The sequence below is a fragment of the Loxodonta africana genome, chromosome 4 (assembly GCF_030014295.1).
Source record: "Loxodonta africana isolate mLoxAfr1 chromosome 4, mLoxAfr1.hap2, whole genome shotgun sequence".
Classification (NCBI taxonomy): Eukaryota; Metazoa; Chordata; class Mammalia; order Proboscidea; family Elephantidae; genus Loxodonta; species Loxodonta africana.
The window spans coordinates 26,623,762-26,643,198 of NC_087345.1; the positions used below are offsets into that span (position 1 = coordinate 26,623,762).

Sequence of the window (19,437 nt, forward strand, 5' to 3'; positions counted from 1 at the left end):
GGGTTTTAAATTTTTTTTTTCCTGAACTCTTCCAAGCATATCTACATCACTATTAAGGGATTGTATTTCTCCATTACTTCAATGGAATCAAATTCCCAGCATGTATAGAGCCCTGGTGGTGCAGTGGTTAAGAGTTAGGCCGCTAACCAAATAGGTCAGCAGTTCAAATCCACTACCTGTTCCTTGGACACCTTATGGGGCAGTTCTACTCTGTCGTATTGGGTCACTATGAATTAGAATCCACCTGAAGGCAACAGGATTTTCTGTTTGTTTTATAGGTGAATGGAATGTTGTAAGAGCCTCCTGCAACTTAAGATATAAAATCACAGAAGTCCATCAGGTTCTTGGATCCAGACTTCCTTTTTTCTCAGTTGCCACCAGCATTCCTGGTCCTGGGCCTTTTAATACTTTAATTTGTTTCTCCTGTCCTAACTTTGGCTTCATTCATGTTTTTTCATTCCTGCTTTGGGTCACATTCATAGGTCCTCTTTGACTTTTTCTGCTCCTAGATACATAAGGCTCCTTTGCTAGACTTGTCTTCCTTATACTATCAGCATATCTTCTTGCATAGTTTTGAAATTTACAGAGGGAAGAAGTAGGGGCTGGCCAGAGGAACACTGAGAAAGTTGTATGGGAGGCTGGGGAAAAGAGGAGAGGCACCATGTTCAGGGCCCACTCACCTTGTGGCTCTTAAGTCTTCAGCCAAGGCTTTGGTGAGAACAGAAAAGACATGAACTTCCTTTAATCCTAAAACGAGTGTATGTGTGGGTTTTTTTTTTTTTTCCAGTTCTAACTTAAGCTAGATTGATTTTCAACTCTGATCTGTCCCTAGGTTGGCCTCTCTCACATTCAAGTGTCATCAAGAAGGAAACTATTTTGGAGGAAGATTTTGATCTGTTCACGGCAAACATAACTTGGAGGAAGACTTAGAAGCAGTGGCAGTTGGTGACTGCTCCAGGATGAAAATTGTTCTGCTTTAAGCATGACTTCATTCTGGAGCAAAGGAAAATGACCCAGAAGGAGAATAAGAATGGAAAAAGGTATGCCCAATATACCCATTCGGCCCTACATCTGCTCAACTCTGAGTGATTTTCAAGAAGAGAGAGACTTTTTGGCAAACTACATCTTTCCTCAGCTTAATGAGCTCTGCAACTCACGAGGCACATATTTCAAAGCTGTGGACCTGAGGGGGTCAGCATTGGAGCCCCAGGAACCCTTTCCCTCCAACCTCCTTAGACAGCGTTCCTGTCTCTATTCACAACATCTAAAGCTCTGTCTTGACTATGTGAACAGCTGCCTCCCCTTTTTCATCTGTATGCTGGGTCAGACATACGGAGACTTTCTCCCTCACTACTCACCTTTCATGTTCTCCAAAGCTACAGACTTGTCAACGTTATCCAAACTAGAGCAGAATCTCTATGTTGCAGCAAAAAACGGTTATCCTTGGGTCCTGGAGAATCCCAACTGCAGCTTGACGGAGTTTGAGATCATCCAAGCAGCATTTTTAACTGAGTCGCAATTTCAGTATTTTTACTTTCGGACTGGAACTATGCTGCTGAAGACTTTAGGTGAGGAAAAGGAAGAGGTGCTGTCCTCATATTCTCTGAAGAACGATGAGGAAAAATTAAGGATTGGCAAGCTGAAGGCCAAGATCATCAGCAAAGGGCTTCCTGTCAGATTTTACAGAGATCTCCAGGAGTTGGGTGAGCTGGTTTTCAAGGACTGGTCGGTTGTCATAGAAAAGCTTTACCCCTCCACCATAATGATTGAAAATATAGGTCAGTAGACATAGAGGTAGCTAAATCTATTGTTAACATAAGGTTAATGTTTTGTCTGTCTCTCTTTGTGAAAGGCATTTTAAAATAATTAAAAATATTCCTTATGCTTTTAAAATTACTGCCCTATGCCTGTGGCATATATTTCTCCATTAAAAAAAAAAAATTATTCTTTAAGTGAAAGTTTACAGTTCAAGGTAGTTTCTCATACGAAGATTTATACACACATTGTTATGTGACCATAGTTGCTCTCCCTATAATGTGATAGCATATATTTCTTCATTTTTTGAAACTGAAAATAAGAGCAAATAAATTAGTCATGGAAAATTATTTAGGAAGTTAAGGGGCTCAGAGAAGACCTAGGAGAGTTAACATGTAGCTTTTTTATAGAGCATTGACTTTCAACCAGGGCCGATTTTGCCCCCAGTGGGACATTTGGCCGTGTGTGAAGACATTTTTGGTTGTCACAATTTGGGGGAGTGCTACTGACATCTAGTGGGTAGAAGCCAGAGATTCTGCTAAACATCTTGTAATCCATAGAATAGCCCCCACAACAAAGAATTATCCAGCCCAAAATGTCAGTAGAGCCAAGGTTGAGAAACCTGATCTAAAGGGAAAGGAAGGGAAGATTAATAATCTTTGTTAATTACCTGATGCTTTGTGTATATTATCCCATTTAATCTTAAAAGTTTAGCTGCAAGGTAGGTACTATAATTCCTGGGGTTTTTTTTGTTAGTTGCCATCTAGTTGGCTCTGACTAACGGTGACTTTGTGTATAGTAGAACAAAACATTGTCTGGTCCTGTATCATCTTCATGATCATGGATATGTTTGAGCCCATTGTTGTGGCTGTTGTATAGTGCCTTCCATCCTAAAGGGCTCATCTTCCAGCATTATATTAGACAATATTCTGTTGCAATCCATAAGGTGTTCATTGGATAATTTTCAGAGGTAAATCGTCAGGCCTTTCTTCCTAGTCTGTCTTAGTCTAGAAGCTCCGCTGAAACCTGTCCACCAGTGGCCCTGCTGGTGTTTGAAATAGAAGTGACATAGCTTTCAGGATCATAGCAACGTGCAAGCTACCACAGTATGACAAACCGACAGATGGGTGGTGGAATTCCTGTTTTGAAGATAAGCCAATGAAAGCTGCTGTATAGCAGTTAAATGACTTACCCAGTGTTACATAACTAGGGAGATACCTATCCAGGATTCGAACTCAGGTCCTTCAGACTCCAAAATCCACCATTGTTCTCCTGCACCCTTATTCAAAGTATCATCCCTGGACCAGAAACCTTGGTATCACCCGAGAACTTACTAGAAATGCAGAATCTCATGCCCCATTCCAGGTCTACTGAATCAGAATTTGCATTTTAACAAGGTGACCAGATGTTTCACATGCACGTTAAAGTTTGGGAAGCACTGCCTGACATCATACTGCCTCTAATGAAATGCTTACTTATATTTTTTGAAAATAGGGTCATGTGGACATGTAACAGATTAAAGTGGAAGAACAATATCAAAATATGGCAGAGATTCTTCCCTTAGACAGACATCAGGAGAAATCTGTGAAGCCCCTAAAAGTATATGGAAAATGGAATTTTTATATGCATATGTATGTTTTCGGGGGTAGGAAGATGGCCCGTGTCTTTGGTCAGAATTTCAAAAGGTTTAATGACCCCAAAATGATTATAAGTTACTGATATAAAGGCCCAATTAATGTGGGAATGCAAAATGGTGGCCGGAAGTGCATTCTCAAATGCTTTCAGGGACTAGGCCTTGTCTTTTCCCGGGAAGCAGATGGGTCTGTGGTAAATAGGAGAATGTTGATCCACCTAAAGTCATTTATATAGTTTTCGGTGGTGGTGGTAAAAATCCACCTGTGATGGCAAAACAGAGCTCTGCCTCCAGCCAAAACAGTTGGACCCCTGGAACAGACCATTGTATCAGTCACAATTCTTTTGGTTTCAAGTGACTCAAACTGACTTCCGTGAAAAGGGATTTACTAGCGTATATAATTGTAAAGCCCGGAAGTAGGGCTAGTTCATTAGGGCTGTTCCAGTGGTTCAAATGGTGTTATCAGCTCCTGTTCTCTAACGGTTTCTCAGCCTAGTTCTGCTGTCTTGATGTCGGGCCCAGTTCGTGGCTCCTCCATCATGAAAGGATGATGTCTGTAGCAGTTCCAAGTTCAAGTCCAGCAGAAATGGCTCCAAGTTCTAGCATTGAGTTTTTCTGTCTCTGCTTGGCTTGATCTGGGTCATATGTTTGTACTTGACCCAATTGCTGGTATCAAGAAAATATGATGCTTTGATTGGCTAATCCTGGGTCATGAGCACTTCTGGAGTTGGAGGTGGAGTCACTGGAATAACATCAATTGAGAGTTGGGGCTGGGTGGATCCCAAATGATAATCCAGGGTGGCTACTAAAGCTAGGGTAGAGTGAATGGATGTTGGACAGCCAAAAGCTACCTCCGGTGTTGGAGTTTTGGAATCTGACAAACATGGTCTCACATCCTAGATTTTTCACTTCTTAGCTGTGTGACTTTGAGCAAATTACTTAATATTGGTATACCTTAGTTTCTTCTTCAATAAAATGGTTTAACATTAACCACTTTGAGGAAAAAAAAAAAAAAAAACCAAACCCATTGCTGTCGAGTTGATTCCAACTCATAGTGACCCTACAGGACATAGTAGAACTGCCCTATAGAGTTTCCAAGGAGCACCTGGTGGATTCAAACTACTGACCTTCTGGTTAGCAGCTGTAGCACTTAACCACTATGCCACCAGGGTTTCCCAACCACCGTAAGAGTAATAATGTATACAAAGCACCTAAAAACAGGGCCTGGCACGTATTAGGCACAGAGTAAATAGCAGTTAATAAGAATGAATAATAACAAATGGGTTCTGGAAGAATATATGCATTTGGCTATGAAGGTATAGGAACCTACCAGGCTAACCTACTTGATTCTCCTTTTCCTGCATTTGTTAGTAATAATCCCCAGGCCCCCAAGAAAAAAGTACAAAAACAAACCTGGGTAATAGGAATGTCTTCAGAGCGAGTAGGGCATCTTTGGCCTTCCAGAACGCCTTGACTGTAATTAAGTAATGAGTTTATAATCACAGCAAATTGAAACTGGAAGGAACCTCAGAGATCATCCAATTGACTGGCCCTGCCCTTATTTTAACAGAGAATTTAAGGGATTTGTGTTACGGCAGAAGTGCAACTGTACCTATGGCTGTCATCTATATTCGGGCATGTTAATCCTAAAAATATGCCATATTCCTCCAGCTTCTGCCATGCATAGACACATACACATGCCCCGCAAAATTGAAGTAGGTGGCTTCATACTTAGCTATGAAAAGATGAGAGAATGTATGTACCAAGGCCATTTATTTATTTTTGCCCTAGTCATTCTGAGATCTTGAAATAAATTGGACTCCTAAGTAGGCACACACAAATAGCATTAAACCTAAAACCAAACCTGTTGCCATCGAGTCGATTATGACTCACAGCAACCCTACAGGACAGCATACAACTGGATTAAAAACCAAACCCACTGACGTCAAGTCAATTCCAACTCATAGCGACCCTATAGGACAGAGTAGAACTGCCTATAGAGTTTACAAGGAGCGCCAGGCAGATTTGAACTGCCGACCTTTTGGCTAGCAGCCATAGCACTTAACCGCCATGCTACCAGGGTTCCCAGAACTGCATTAGAAAGATTAAATTGTCTGTAGTTTGCTTTCGTTAACATATGAAATGGGTTGTAAAATATGGCGCCAACGTACAATGGGCTGTGAAATATGGCGCCAACAAGGTAATATAGATACAGAGGGGCAGATACCTTCCTGGGCATTTATAATAACTGTGTATAATTGAAAACGTGAAGCTGCAAATCTAAGATGTTAAAACTTATCTTTTTGACTGTAAAGACTACAAGCACAACTTTGAACGTTCCTATCAGGAAGAGTTTACTGAGAAGTGCGAGCAGGTGTTTGTTGTTTCCAAAGAGTCAACTAGGGCCTTCGAAGTCTTGGAAAGATTTGCCTTAAAAGATGTGGAATTTGATCCTAAGAGTGCAGCATCTGATTCCAGTTTAAACTCTGTTCTGAGGTAAGATGTAAAGAAATCCCAAGCCTTTTCATGAAGCTCAGGCAAAACAGCCTGACTTTGGTAAATGTGATCCACCAAATTTGGAACGTCTCCCCTCGCTTCCCCCATTCTGTGCTGGTCCCTTCCTGTAAGAGAGGCTCCCAAAAAGCCATTCCTGGCTTTAAAATTTCCTCATCAGGTATAATTCTGCATTTGCAAATGTTTTCTGGCTACTTTATACACTTTCTTCCAACCTCCTGAAGTTTATAAACTCCTGAAGAGCAGGGAGCTTACCTTCTTTGGTCTCCTAGATCCAGGTTGGTATAAGCAATTCCTGAGAATGGCCGAATGACTTTAAGGAGAAGAAATTAGGTTAGGAAATATAAGTAATACACCTGTACAGTATTCTGTAGTTTACAAAGGGCTTCCACATACATCTTTAGCTCATTATTAACTACATTCAGATATCCAGGCAGCATTTACTGAATGCCTACTATGGGCCATGTCATTATTTGTATGTGCCGAATTGAACTATCTTGTTCCATGTATGCATGCCTTAACTGTTTTATCCATTGTCCTCTACAATAAAGCCCCGTATTTTTCCCAGCCTTGGCAGTGACATGGGCATTAAGAGGCTGAGACCCACAGTAAGAAAGCTGGTGTTGTCTGTGGTGTCCCTCCCAATCTCATTCCTAGAAAGAGGGAGATTCTTGGGACATTTTTATTTTTTTCATTCTCATCCTCCAGCTCTTATTATGGATCTCATTTGTTTCGTAAGAGTTGTGTTGTTTGAAATAAACCCTCCATGGCTGGGATGGTTCAGGGCTGTCCTTCACATTGCTGCACCAGTCTCCACATCCACCATTTTAGCCCACTCAATGACACTAACACGTGTGGTCTGGGAACTCATTCCAAGAGGAAGACTATTTGATTAGTACAACATGGCGTTCAATCAATGTTGATAAGACTACAAGAGAAACATATAAGTCATATGTTAAAAACCTTAGATCCATGGAGACAGAAAGTAGATTAGTGATTGCCAGGGGCTGGGGTTAGGAGGAAATGGGAGTGACCCCTAACCAGTATGAGGTTTCTTTTTGGGGTGATGCAAATGTTCTGGAATTAGATAGAGGCAATGTTTGTACAAACTTGTGAATACAGTGAAAGCCACTGACTTGTACTTTAAGATGATGAATTTTATGGTATGTGAATGATATCTCAATTATAAAAAAACTTAAGTATTTTAGAGTGGTGAGAATTTCAATAAATTTTATTACAATTGAACGACTCAAATTGTTGTCCCCAGTAAAACACAACAGTTAAATAGGCCCTCTTAGGTTTGGTGGCAAAGTGGTTAGGAGCTCAGGCTGCTAACCAAAAGGTCAGCAGTTCGAATCTACCAGCTGCTCCTTGAAAACGCTATGGGGCAGTTCTACCCTGTCCTATAATCAGACTTGACGTAACACAACAACAGGTTAGCTGTGTGGAAACATCCAGAGCCTTGTTTGCTCTGCCATTTGGAAACAATGCTTTGTACGGTAAGTTCCTGAATACAGTGTATAAGTCAACAGAAAAGGAGTGTTCTTCTCAAGTTTCAAAGCAGTGTCTTAATAGCCAACCATATTGAACAATAGCATTCTTTTTTCCTTATTTTGAAAGGAGTCACAGATTGCTTTGCAAATTTTTAATTTTCTATTTATTCTCGGGAAGAAATCATTAAGACCTTAGCCTAACTATGTGGGTGTATTTATATTTGTATTTCTCCTTCATCAGTTTCACCAGCTGAGTGCCAAGAACTGTTCTATGCACAAGAGATACAGCAGTGAACCAAAGATAAAAATCTCTGCTTCCATGGAACTTAGTTACACTGTGGAGTCAGGCAACAAGTATTAAATAAGTAGTATGTTAGATGTCGTTAAGTGCTGTGGAACATGATGACATGATGCAACACTTAAAGGGAACAGGGCCTCCTTTAGACTGTGGTAAGGCCTCATCAAGAAAGTGGCATTTGGGTAATTACCAGAGGTAAGTGAGGGAGCAAGCTATTTAAATATGACCCGGAAGAGCTTTCCAGACAGAAGCAGTAGCAAACACAAAGTCCCTGGGGCTGGAGGAGTGCCTCTGGAAAGAAGTCAGAGTGGTGGGGGGTGAGACTGGAGATGTAGCACATGTGGGGGAGGTCTAAGATCTTGTCTGGCCTCACAGGTCACTCAGTGTAGGACATGGGCTTTTACTCCTTTTGAGCAGAGAAGCGACCTGATATGACTTATATTTTGACAGGCTTGTTCTAGCTGCTTGGTTGAGAATAGACTAAAGGAGGGCAAAGATGGAAGCAGGATGTAAAATCAGATCCTAACATACAATTTTTTTAAATTGTGGAGATACATATACGTATATATATTGTTAGGTGCCGTCATTTCTGACTGATAGGGACCCCATGTACAACAGAATGAAAAGCTGCCTGGTCCTGCGCCATCCTCACAGTTGTTGCTGTGCTTGAGCCCATTGTTGTAGCCACTGTATCAATCCATCTCGTTGAGGGTCGCCATCTTTTTTTTTTTTTTAATAATATATACGCTTTTTTAAAATAAAATGCTTCAATCTTAATGGTTTCTTCCCAAGAATAAATGGAAAATGAAAAAGTACAAAGCACCATTTTCAAACGCACAAATCAGTAGCCTTAATTACATTTACAGTGTCGTGCAACCATTACCACTATCTAGGCCCAAAACTTTTTCATCGCCGCAAACTCTGTAACCACTAACTACCATTCAAATTTGATGATGAAATAATTAAAGCAATAAAACAGTGATTCCTAATTTATACTAAAGGAGATGGAATTCTTAGGATGCAAATCTATTTAATGACCCTGCTTTAGGTTTTCGATTTTAATGGGTTTTTGGACTGATTCTCTTGCTTTGCCAAACCTGAGTATCAGGTTTATTTACTTTGTTCACTCACTCAGCAACTTATGATCAGGCACTGCGCTGGCCACTGAATGTCCAATAAAACCAAAAACCAAACCCATTGCCATTGAGTCAATTCCGACTTATAGTGACCTTATAGGACAGAGTAGAACTGCCCCATAGGGTTTCCAAGGAGCACCTGGTGGATTTGAACTGCTAGCCTTTTGGGTAGCAGCTGTAGCAACTTAACCACTACACCACCAGGGTTTCGTAGTGAATCAGAAAAGCCCAATAACTCCCTCATGGAGCTCACATCAATGAAAAACCAATAGATACATATTTATCTAATGAAAACTGCGTAAGGCACAGGGCTAGAATCTGTATGAAGAGATATGCATGGACCTGGGAATCCTTGGCATACCCAGAAGCTTTTACCAAAAAGTAAAGCGATGGGACAAGCTATATTATGTTCATGCCAGTTTTTAAAAAATCACATTTCTGCAGTACTACAAGCTAGAACAGCGTGGTAGAGTTCTCAGTGAGTCACTAACAATTACGGTAATTTAGTTGAATTTCCAACTTTGTCATCCTCAGGATTGATGGGAATTCTTGGTGTGTGGGCGCTTCAATTTTTTATTCCCTCTCAGTGTGACATTACATCACAGACCAGCCTGGTGGTGGTGTTGGTAACCCAAGCAAGAGCCGAGGGAGACAGATATAAGGACAGTGGACTGATATGGAGAGTCTCTCTTCCTGGGCCTTTGGGCAGGTTGGGCCCCTGACGTGACCCCTGGTTCATACTGAACAACCCGGGGATCTGTGGAGCTGGAAGGACCTTCAGAAGTTACTTCTCTCGACTCTCCTAGTTTTACACAGGGCAAAGCAAAAGCCCAGGGTGAATGATTTATTTCGATTCACTTGAGATCAAAGTTGGGACTAGAACCTCCTATCTCTTAGAGGCCAAATATGCGTAGGAAAAACTTCCCTTTTTCTCCTTCTCCTTCCTTCCCTCCCTCCCTTCTTGTCTAAGTATTTTACCCCTTTATTTATTTAATTTTTACTCCATTTTACTCTTATTTTTCAGAATAAATCCTCTTCCCACTTACAAGTCTATTTTGCTCTTGTCTGGAGAACGTGGCTGTGGGAAGTCCACTCTGATTGCCAACTGGGTGAATTATTTCAAAAAGAAACACCCAAGCATATTGCTGATCCCTCATTTTGTGGGGAGCAGCTGTGACAGCAGTGACATCATGTCTGTGATCCATTACTTCATCACAGAGTTACAGTACAAAAGCTACGGTAATAGCATCAAACTTTCAAATTCATTCAGAAAATTTTTGGTGAGTTAGAAATTAGTGGTTCTCCCTTCGGCTCACGTGAGTATTTTCCTCTTCTTCTAATCCAAGCCTCACTCATGTAATAGTCTGTATGGGGTTCCTGGTTAGAAAGACAAATGGCTTTCTTCCATGTGGTCATGTAGGGGCACAGGCTTTTTCCATCTTCAGCACGTGTCATCCACTAAGGGCCTCACAGTCCTCTGATTTTGTCTAGAGGAATCAGAAAACCAGTGAAAATGGCACACCTGTTCCTTAAAAGTCTCGACCCAGAAATGATACATCTCATTTCTGCTCCATTTCTGTTGGAAAGAACCAGTCATATGGCTACACTGGGAATCCAGCGGGGATAGGAAGCTAACCCCACAGTATGAAATGTGGAGTATAAATTTTTAGCATATAGGACCCACTGCCATCGAGTCGTAGCACTGATAAGTGTTAGCTATTATTATTATTAGGTACCTATTGTGTATTTTGAGCTCAACTGCTAACCAAAAGGTCTGAAGTTCAAATCCACCAGCTGCTCCTTGGAAGCCACATGGGGCAGTTCTACTCTGTCCTATAGGGTTGCTATAAGCAGAATCAACAAGATGGCAGTGTTTTTTTTTTTTTTTTCCTCTATGTATTTACATGTTTGTATGTTTCTGACTGTGAGAGCCTGCTTTTGGGAATTCATCACTTCTCATTGGGGGTATACACCTGTGTGTGCCTCTGTGTACTGAGTGAATACGTGTGGGTGCCCCAGGGTGAGTTTTGGTGGATATTTATTTGAAGGATATTGGACTTTTTTCTGTGAGTGTTATGGGTGTCTGTGAGTAAATGTGGGTGAACATATGTGGGTTGAGTTCTCTATTGTTGCATTATCTCAGTTGCATTGTTGTTGTTGTTAGGTGCTGTCGAGTCGGTTCCGACTCATAGCAACCCTACGTACAACAGAATGAGACACTGCCTAGTCCTGCACCATCCTCACGATCGTTGCTATGCTTGAGCCCGCTGTTGCAACCACTGTGTCAATCCATCTTGTCGAGGGCCTTCCTCTTTTTCTCTGGCCCTCTACTTTACCGAGGATGATGTTCTTCTCCAGGGACTGGTCCCTTCTGGTAACATGTCCAAAGTACGTGAGACAAAGCCTCACCATCCTTGCTTCCAAGGGTCACTCTGGCTTTATTCCTTCCAAGACAGACTTGTTCATTCTTCTGGCAGCCTGTGGCATACTCAATATTCTTCGCCAACACCGTAATACAAAGGCATCAATTCCTCTGTCTTCCTTTTTCGTTGTCTAGCTTTCACATGCATATGAGGTGATTGAAAACACCACGGCTTGGGTTAGGCACACCTTAGTCCTGAAAGTGACCATCTTTGTTTTTTAGCACTTTAAAAAGGTTTTTGCAGAAGATTTTTCCAATGCAATACTTTGTTTGATCTCCTGACTGCTGCTTCCATGGGCATTGCTTCAGTTGCATTATCTAGTTAAAATAAAAATCAGTAGAAGAAGGTGCAAGTAACTGTATAAACGGTGATGAATTCTACTCAGACACATCCCAAGGGTGCTCAGTCTGACCAGGCTGACGATGTGAGCTCAATCGTACCCATCCAATTACAATTTTATTCCCAAAGTGAATCATTATTTTAATGAGTGTGCTTTTAGGTGCTGAGAGCTCCTAATAAAAACAGCTGCTATCTTTCAAACAAACAGATTTTGAGTCTGACAACAGTGGAATAAATTCATGAACCGCCTACGAATATGCAGCCAGGTGACAGCTTCTGTCCCTGAAAGGACGTCCTTCCTGGTGAATGGCAGGAGGCTGAGGGCTAGGGTCAAGCTCGTTAACCATTTGCACTACCCAGGGACTTCAAGCTACTTCTCTTCATTAAGGAGGGGAGGGACTGCAACTCAAGAGAATTTGCTGCCCTGGCAGTCTGAGGAGGAGGTGGAGGCAGAGGGTTGGCATAGAAAGCCAGCACCAGGATCACTTAGCATGGCTGCCTTTGCCTGGAAGCTCAGGTTGCACCTGGGGTGAGGTGGCTGTGGGCGGAGGAGGAGGGGCTGCTGCTGAGCACACGGCTGGGCCAGAGAGGTCCAGCGCTTGAAGCAGATTCCACTTCTTTGTAGAGAACTGCTTTCCTGTTGCCTGCCTCGGCTGTCTGCAGCTGTAGCCCTGAGTGGGCTGGGAGCTGGGGGCCCTCCCTAGCGGGGTGCCAAAACACCCCCTGTGTGAAGCTTCCATCTCTACTCCTCTGCCCTCAACCCCTGCTCGCTGGGATAAAGGGATCTTGTGGATGAGAAATGCCTGTAGCCGGCTCTCCCAACTTGCACACCCCTTGGTTGCCTCGCCAGCAGCTGGTGCCCCTTTCCGCGCTCCTCAGAATGGCAGATAGAGCCTCTGGCTGTCTTGTTTACGTGTTTCCCTGCCCTCTTTCTCCAATTACCTGGTGCCTGCCCTGACTAACAATGAATTCCACTTACTGAAGGTTCTCCAAGTACCAGGCACTGTGCTGAGGGCTTTATCGGCAGCTCATTTAATGCTGTCACCAATCCATTTAAAGCATCCTCATCCAGAGAACGGGACCAAGGCTCAGAATGGTTGAGTCACAGCCACACAGTGGTCCCTGGTCCTCATCACTGGTAAACGAATAATTTCTTTTATAAGGATGAACACAAAGCTGGTTCCCATGAGGCAGAGGTTAAAGATGTCCCAAATGTCCAGCTTTTCCAAGCTGCCGTACCACTCAATCATCTCTAACATCAACTACTCCCTCTGCCCTCAATACTCTCCCTCCCATCTTTGGATTCCCCAATTCACTTCAATGTCTCACAGAACTCACAAACTCAGTAAAGGAAATGGCTCACGCAGTTGTGGAGGCTGGGAAGTCCCAAATTCGTGGGTCAGGCATAGGCTTACTCCCTGGCCATCAGTCTCTGCCCAAAGGCTCTAAGCTTTCTTGCTCCACGGGCCTGGAAGCCCACTGCGCCGTTTCCTGCTGGTCTCTCCTGCCAGTCTCTCCTACTGGTCTCTTCTTCCCTTGTGGTGGTGGGCTCTTCTTTCTGCTCTGGGACTGGCTCTCTTTTAAGGCAAAACTGACCAATCCCCTTGGTGGGCCACAATTATCTTATTTGCAGAGCCCTGCCCAATCACCTGGGTGGGAGTTACAAGCCCATGGCGATAAAGGCCATATGAAGTCATTCATCATAACGCAACTGCACGGTCTTGCCTCCTTGAGCCCACACAGGGAAAATGTCACTCTTTTGGATGATTTCCATCAGGGTTTTCTCCAATATCAGACAGATATCAATCAGCAGAGTCTGCACTCAGGTCCGCGATGTGGAATGGGTGGAGATATTAGCAGAAACCCTGGGCAGAGCTTTCTAAGCTTTGTGCCCTGGGCCCTGCTGACTTCTCCAGCCTCATCTCTCACCCCTTTGCTCCATGGGTTTGGCCTCCTGAGAGCAAACCAGTCACTCTGTCCTTCCATGTCTTGCCCATTCAACTCCCTTTTCCTGAACTGCCTCTTCCGTTTCTTGTTGTTGTTAGCTGCAGTCCAGTTGGCTCCGACTCATGGCTACTCCATGTACAACAGAAGGAAATGTTGCCTGGTCCTATGCCATCTTCACAGTGATTGATACGCTCAAGTCCATTGTTGTAGCCGCTGTATGTTTTGAGTGCCTTTCAACCTAGGGGGCTCATTCTCCAGCACTATATACGACAATATTCTGTTGTGATTTGTAAGTTTTTCATTGGCTAATTTTTGGAAGTAGATCACCGGGCCTTTCTTCCTAGTCAGTCCTGGTCTAGAAGCTCTGGTGAAACCTGTTCACCACGGGTGATTCTGCTGGTATTTGAAATACTGGTGGTATAGCTTCCAGCACCATGACAACACCCAGGCTACCACAGCATGCCAAACTGACAGATGCATGTGGCTCCCTTTTCTTAAATCAATGACATCCTACTCATCTTCCAAGATGCAGGTGAAAGGTCACCTCCTCTGTGAAAGGGTTAGTGGGCGCCTTGCTCCTTAACTTTGACCAGGCACCAAGAGTAGCACCAATGCCACTGTATTTTAGTTTACATGGGTGCCCCCTCCAAACACTGTGAGCTTGCCTTCCTTGGCCCCTTGGATGACTTACACATGCTCCTGTCATTTTGCGTTTTATTGTTTGTCTGTCTCTGTAAGTCCTGTGAGTGTAGGGAACCATGCCTATCTTATTGTTCATTGTTATACCCACTGCCTGGCACAGAGCCTGGCACATAAAAGGTTCTTGATATATCTGTTTTGAATAATAAAGCACTGCTAAAAAGTGAAAAAATTAGTCAATTACTAAGTCATTTTGTCATAGAATTGTATTGATCGATTTTTTTTTTTCTCCCCATAAATCTACCTATCCTGACTGGTTCTTTAAACAACTTGAGATGTTATAATTTAAATTAAGCAGCAGGCTATTGCCATTTAGTAGAGCCAGTTTGGTCCTGCAAGAATTCAGAGAAATGTTTAAGATCATTTTCCAATACTGGTAATATTGACATCCTCTTCAACATCATTTTGAGGAAAAATAATTATAATCACTCAAAATGTGACTTTAAAAACACTGGACATATACTTTGCTTCATATGTAAAGATATTAATCTGTAAACATCATCCTAGAGTTTTTTTTTCTTTTTGTCCAGAAGTGGCGATAGATTTTTGGTGATTACTACTAGTGATGTTATGCTTTATGATTGTCAGCTGGAGTGTATTTTTTTGAGGTTCATTCGTATTTGTTTTATCACTTAACCTCTACCCCAGCTTTATGAAAGATATAGCAGTCCTCAGCTCTGTGGGTTCCTTTGTATGACTGGTAGCGAACCACACGCACCAAGAAATAGTAACCATACACAGCTTGAAAAGTCAAATGGATTATTCTTTAAATTATTACTTGATGTTCTTGTCTGAAGAAAAACTATTAGAAAAATAAATGTTTTGGAAGCTCCTGATGATCACCTCCCCTCACCTCTCTAGACCTCAGTTTGCTTATCTACAAAATGAGGGGCTTGGGCTAGACTAGGTGATCAATCTCTGAGAACCCCTCTGCTCTAAAATCCTACCATGTACTATTTGAGATCTCAGCATTGGCTATAATTTTTAAGAGTTTTAAAAACTCAAAGGATGAAGCATCAAGATTGATTCTTTTTCTTCCATTCTTGAGAAGTCTCTTTCATTGTATGATACAAGCTCAAACTCTGTCTTTTTTGAGACCTTCTCCTCCTTTATGTCCCACAACATTCATATGTAATTATCAAGTCTTACTGATTTTATGGTCATTTTCTGATTTAAAAATCAATACAATCCTCTAATATAAAAGATAATATAGAGAAGGCAGCTGATTATCAAACAATACATATTTTAACATGTCAGTGCTCAGACATGCTTCCAGTAGAAGATATAATGGAGTAAGCAGGTACCAACCTCTACCTGGAAAATCACCAGAAGGGCAGTAGGTTTAAGTGTAGACTGATGGGTGTCTTGCATTAGAGACTCAAACATCACTAGCAGTATTGCTATCAGAGTTGTGGTTGTCTGAAATGTTGGACAAATCTTGGTATGGTTTCAGACAAAACAATGGATAATCTTCCATCAATTTACATGGTAGCTGCAGTCCTAGAAAATTCCTAGAAAGTTAAAACTGTGCAAAAATTACTTTGCATTTCCATGTGGAATGTAGAATGGAGTTGGTTTAATTATGAAGACTTTTCCTTTATATGACTGTATAACAGAACATTTGAAAGTTGGGTAGACCCAGGGACAGATCTTCCTTGGGTGTGACAGTCCCATGTTGTAGGGTGTCTAGACCCACCCCTGTGGATAACTACTGCTCTAACCAACTTCCTACTTTTCCAATGTTCACTACACTTTCCTGCTTCCAAGCCTTTACCTGTGCTTTGCCTTGCTTGATATGGACTTCATCTCATGTCTGTGTGTTCTCCAAAGCTCATCTCAAATGTCTTCTACACAAAGCTGTTCTTCATTGTGGTGGTTTCACATCAAACTCAGTAGCCTTCAAACCCACATTCTACCTTGAAATGTGGTATGATGGTTATTTGTGTACAGGACACATTCCCACTTCTCTTAGCATCTTGGCTTGATATTATGGATTATTGTGTCTCTTCTCAGCCAGCACAGAACCTTGTACATAATAAGCAGCTAATAAATATTTGTTAAACGTAATAACTCTCAATGACTCTAATAGAGTCTTAATGCATTGGAGACTTAATCCACTAAAACATCTGTGCATAATTTGATTTCCTAGATCCTAATATGCCTAAATTTCTGTGGAAAATATTTCTTTCGAAAAAAATAAAGCAAGAGAGAAGTTATATGCAGTAAAATGCTTTTAGACTATTTGCTAGTTAATTATAATTTTGGATTGCTGCTACTAGGTTGGAGCTCTGATGGCGCAGTGGTTAAGGGCTTGGTTGCTGACCAAAAGGTCTGCAGTTTGAATCTACCAGCCACTCCTTGGAAACTCTATGGGACAGTTCTACTCTGTCTTATAGGGTTGCAATGGCAATGGCAATGGGTTTGGTTTTTTGGTTTTGCTACTAGGTCGCTTAATTACAGTCTAAAAGTTGGTCCTCTCAAATTACTTCCTCTGCCATTTGCTGGCTCATAACTTAATTTTCTCTGGTAATTTCCAGAATCCAAGGTCTGGGGTCCAATACTGTGGGCGGAGAAATTTAGAATTGGCTGTATTAGGTTTAAGATGAGCCAGTACCAAAGACACTAGGCAGTGGGTGGGAAATGCTGTATGGGTGTACTGCTGGAAGGAAGAACTTGGGGCAGTGGCTGCCACCCCTAGACAGGTGCAGAAACTTCACAAATCACATGGTCTGACTTTTCTTTCTTCCCATGCAGCTATTTGTAACATGATCTATTTTTGCAGTTTGGAAAACGAGAGTAGTTTTTTGGATTACATAAATATATCTCATATAAAACCCTGAAAATGTATTGGAGGCACCAGGTGGTAAATATCATTACCTCTTTCTGGGTTGAAGGTTTTGAGGGTGCTAATCACACACATCATCTCTTCTAAGGAGTTCCTTAGAAGGGAGGATGATGAGACTTCATCTCATGTATTTTGGACATATTATCGGGAGGGACTAGTCCCTGAAGAAGGACATCATGCTTGGTAAAGTAGAGGGTCAGCGAAAAAGAGGGAGACCCTCGGCGAGATCGATTGACACAGTGGCTGCAACCATGGACTCAAACATAGCAACAATTGTGAGGATGGTGCAGGACCAGGCAGTGTTTCGTTCTGTTTTATGAAGGCTTGCTGTGAGCTGGAACCGACTCGACAGTACCTAACAACAAGAGATCACACACATATGCATCTTCGGCTGGGCTGCTGCGTGTTGTGCTCGTTGTTCCCAACCCCAGCTCATTAATGTATTTTAGTCATGATGGAAACTTTCACCAAATCTGAACTAATTTCTATGCTGTAGGTACTCAGCTCGAAACTGATGTTCTTAACGAAGACCCGAATATCTTGGTCTTTTCGCTTCTTGTAGAAGTATTCATTGCTTGCATCAGCTCAAAGCCATGTATACTTGTACTAGATGGAATCGAAGAATTGATTGGCATTTATGGGATTTCAGGACAGAAGGTAATGTCTTTTTTGTGAAAAGAAAATCTCATAATGTAGGATGTACATAACATTTTCCATTGCACTGCATATCTCTGGTTTTAGCCAACATTGCTTATAGTTACTGCTTTATGTTTTATTGAACAAATATTTATATACCACTTAGTATGGGCCAGGTGCAAACCCTGATGGTGTAGTGGTTAAGAGCTTTGGCTGCTAATCAAAACGTTGGCAATTTGAATCCACCTGACGCTCTCCTTGGAAACCCTATGGGGGCAGTTCTACTCTGTTACTGTAGGGCTGTTATGAGTCGAAATTGACTTGACGGCAATGGGTTTGGGTTTTTTTTGTTTGTTTGTTTGTTTGAGGGCCAGGCATTATAGAAACTTTAAAAATATTAATTCATTTAATCCTCATAACAACCTGTAAGGAGCCCTGGTGATGCAACAGATAAGTGCTTGGCTGCTAACCGAAAGGTTAGCAGTTTTAACCCACCCAGTGGCCAGGAGAAAGCCCTAGTGATCTGCACCTGTAAAGATTACCACCTAGGAAACCCTATGGGGTAGACCTACTCTGCCACATGGGGTCACTATGATTCGGAATTGACTCAATGGCACCCAACAACAACAACAACAGCCCTATGAGGGAGAGACTGTGGTTATCATCCCTATCTACACAGAGAGGTCTGATCCCAGAGGTGTTAGGTGACTTGTCTAAGGTCAAAGTTAGTGGTAGATTTGGGATTCGAATATAGGCAGGTTGGTTCTAGAAATTGTGGCCTTTACCCCTACACAGTTCTGCTCCCCTCTTTTGTTTTTTGAGCAGGTATTTATTGGGCACTTACTAAGTTCTTTATGTTTTATAGTTTTGTCTGCCTCATCCACACTGATTTTACACATGCCACTCCCCTTCACTGCTCGCCATCCTTAGTTTCTCCTGTTTAAAATGATACTGGACTAAGGAATCTCTTCTGCTTCTTAGATTCATTCATTACTTTGTGAAGCATTTTCTCTGAAACTTAAAGTATATGTAATTAATAAATTATGTAAGTAGTATATGTTCTTTATAGAAAATATAATAAATAAAAAGAAGAAAGTAAAAAATTAAATATCACTTGTAGTTTCACCACTGTTAAATATCTTGGTGTATAGCCTTTTTTTTTATACTGGTTTATATACTGGTGCAGGACTGGGCAATATTTCATTACATTATACATAATGTGGACACCTGTTGGCTCAGTGGTTAAGGATTTGGCTACTAACCATAAGGGTTGGCGGTTCAAATCTACCAGGTGCTCCTTGGAAATCCTCTGGGGCAGTTCTACGCTGTCCTATAGGGTCACTATGAGTCAGAATTGACTCGATGGCAATGGGTTTGGTTTTTATACATAATGTTGCTATTAGTTGGCATCAACTTGATGGCAACTAACAACAACAGCTATATTTTGTAAATATATATATGTGATTGCATACCATATTGTTTCATAACTTGTTTTTTAACTTATTACATGGTAACCATCACATATTCAACAAATAATTATTGACCACTTACTGTGAGCAAGGCACTGTAGTTAAAACAGACGTGGTCCTGACCAAGACATGGAGCTTTTAGTCTAGTGGGGAATAACAGATATTAATACAGCCCAAGCCGAGGCATCACACAAATAAGTATAAAATTGCCTCTCTGACGAGTGCTGCCAAGGGCCTTGACCTTTGGGGA

General features: G+C 41.8%; 1 protein-coding gene across 1 annotated transcript in view; it reads left to right on the forward strand.

Moving 5' to 3' along the window:
- Positions 1 to 299: 299 nt before the first annotated feature.
- Positions 300 to 19,437, forward strand: part of LOC100666424 (putative tetratricopeptide repeat protein 41) — an 81,788-nt gene continuing 62,650 nt past the window's right edge. Inside the window, 5 exon segments of the mRNA XM_064283681.1 lie at positions 300 to 1,052; positions 1,054 to 1,778; positions 5,704 to 5,884; positions 9,845 to 10,068; positions 17,579 to 17,739. Coding sequence (XP_064139751.1) covers positions 1,009 to 1,052; positions 1,054 to 1,778; positions 5,704 to 5,884; positions 9,845 to 10,068; positions 17,579 to 17,739 — 1,335 coding nt within the window. The 5' untranslated portion in view covers positions 300 to 1,008.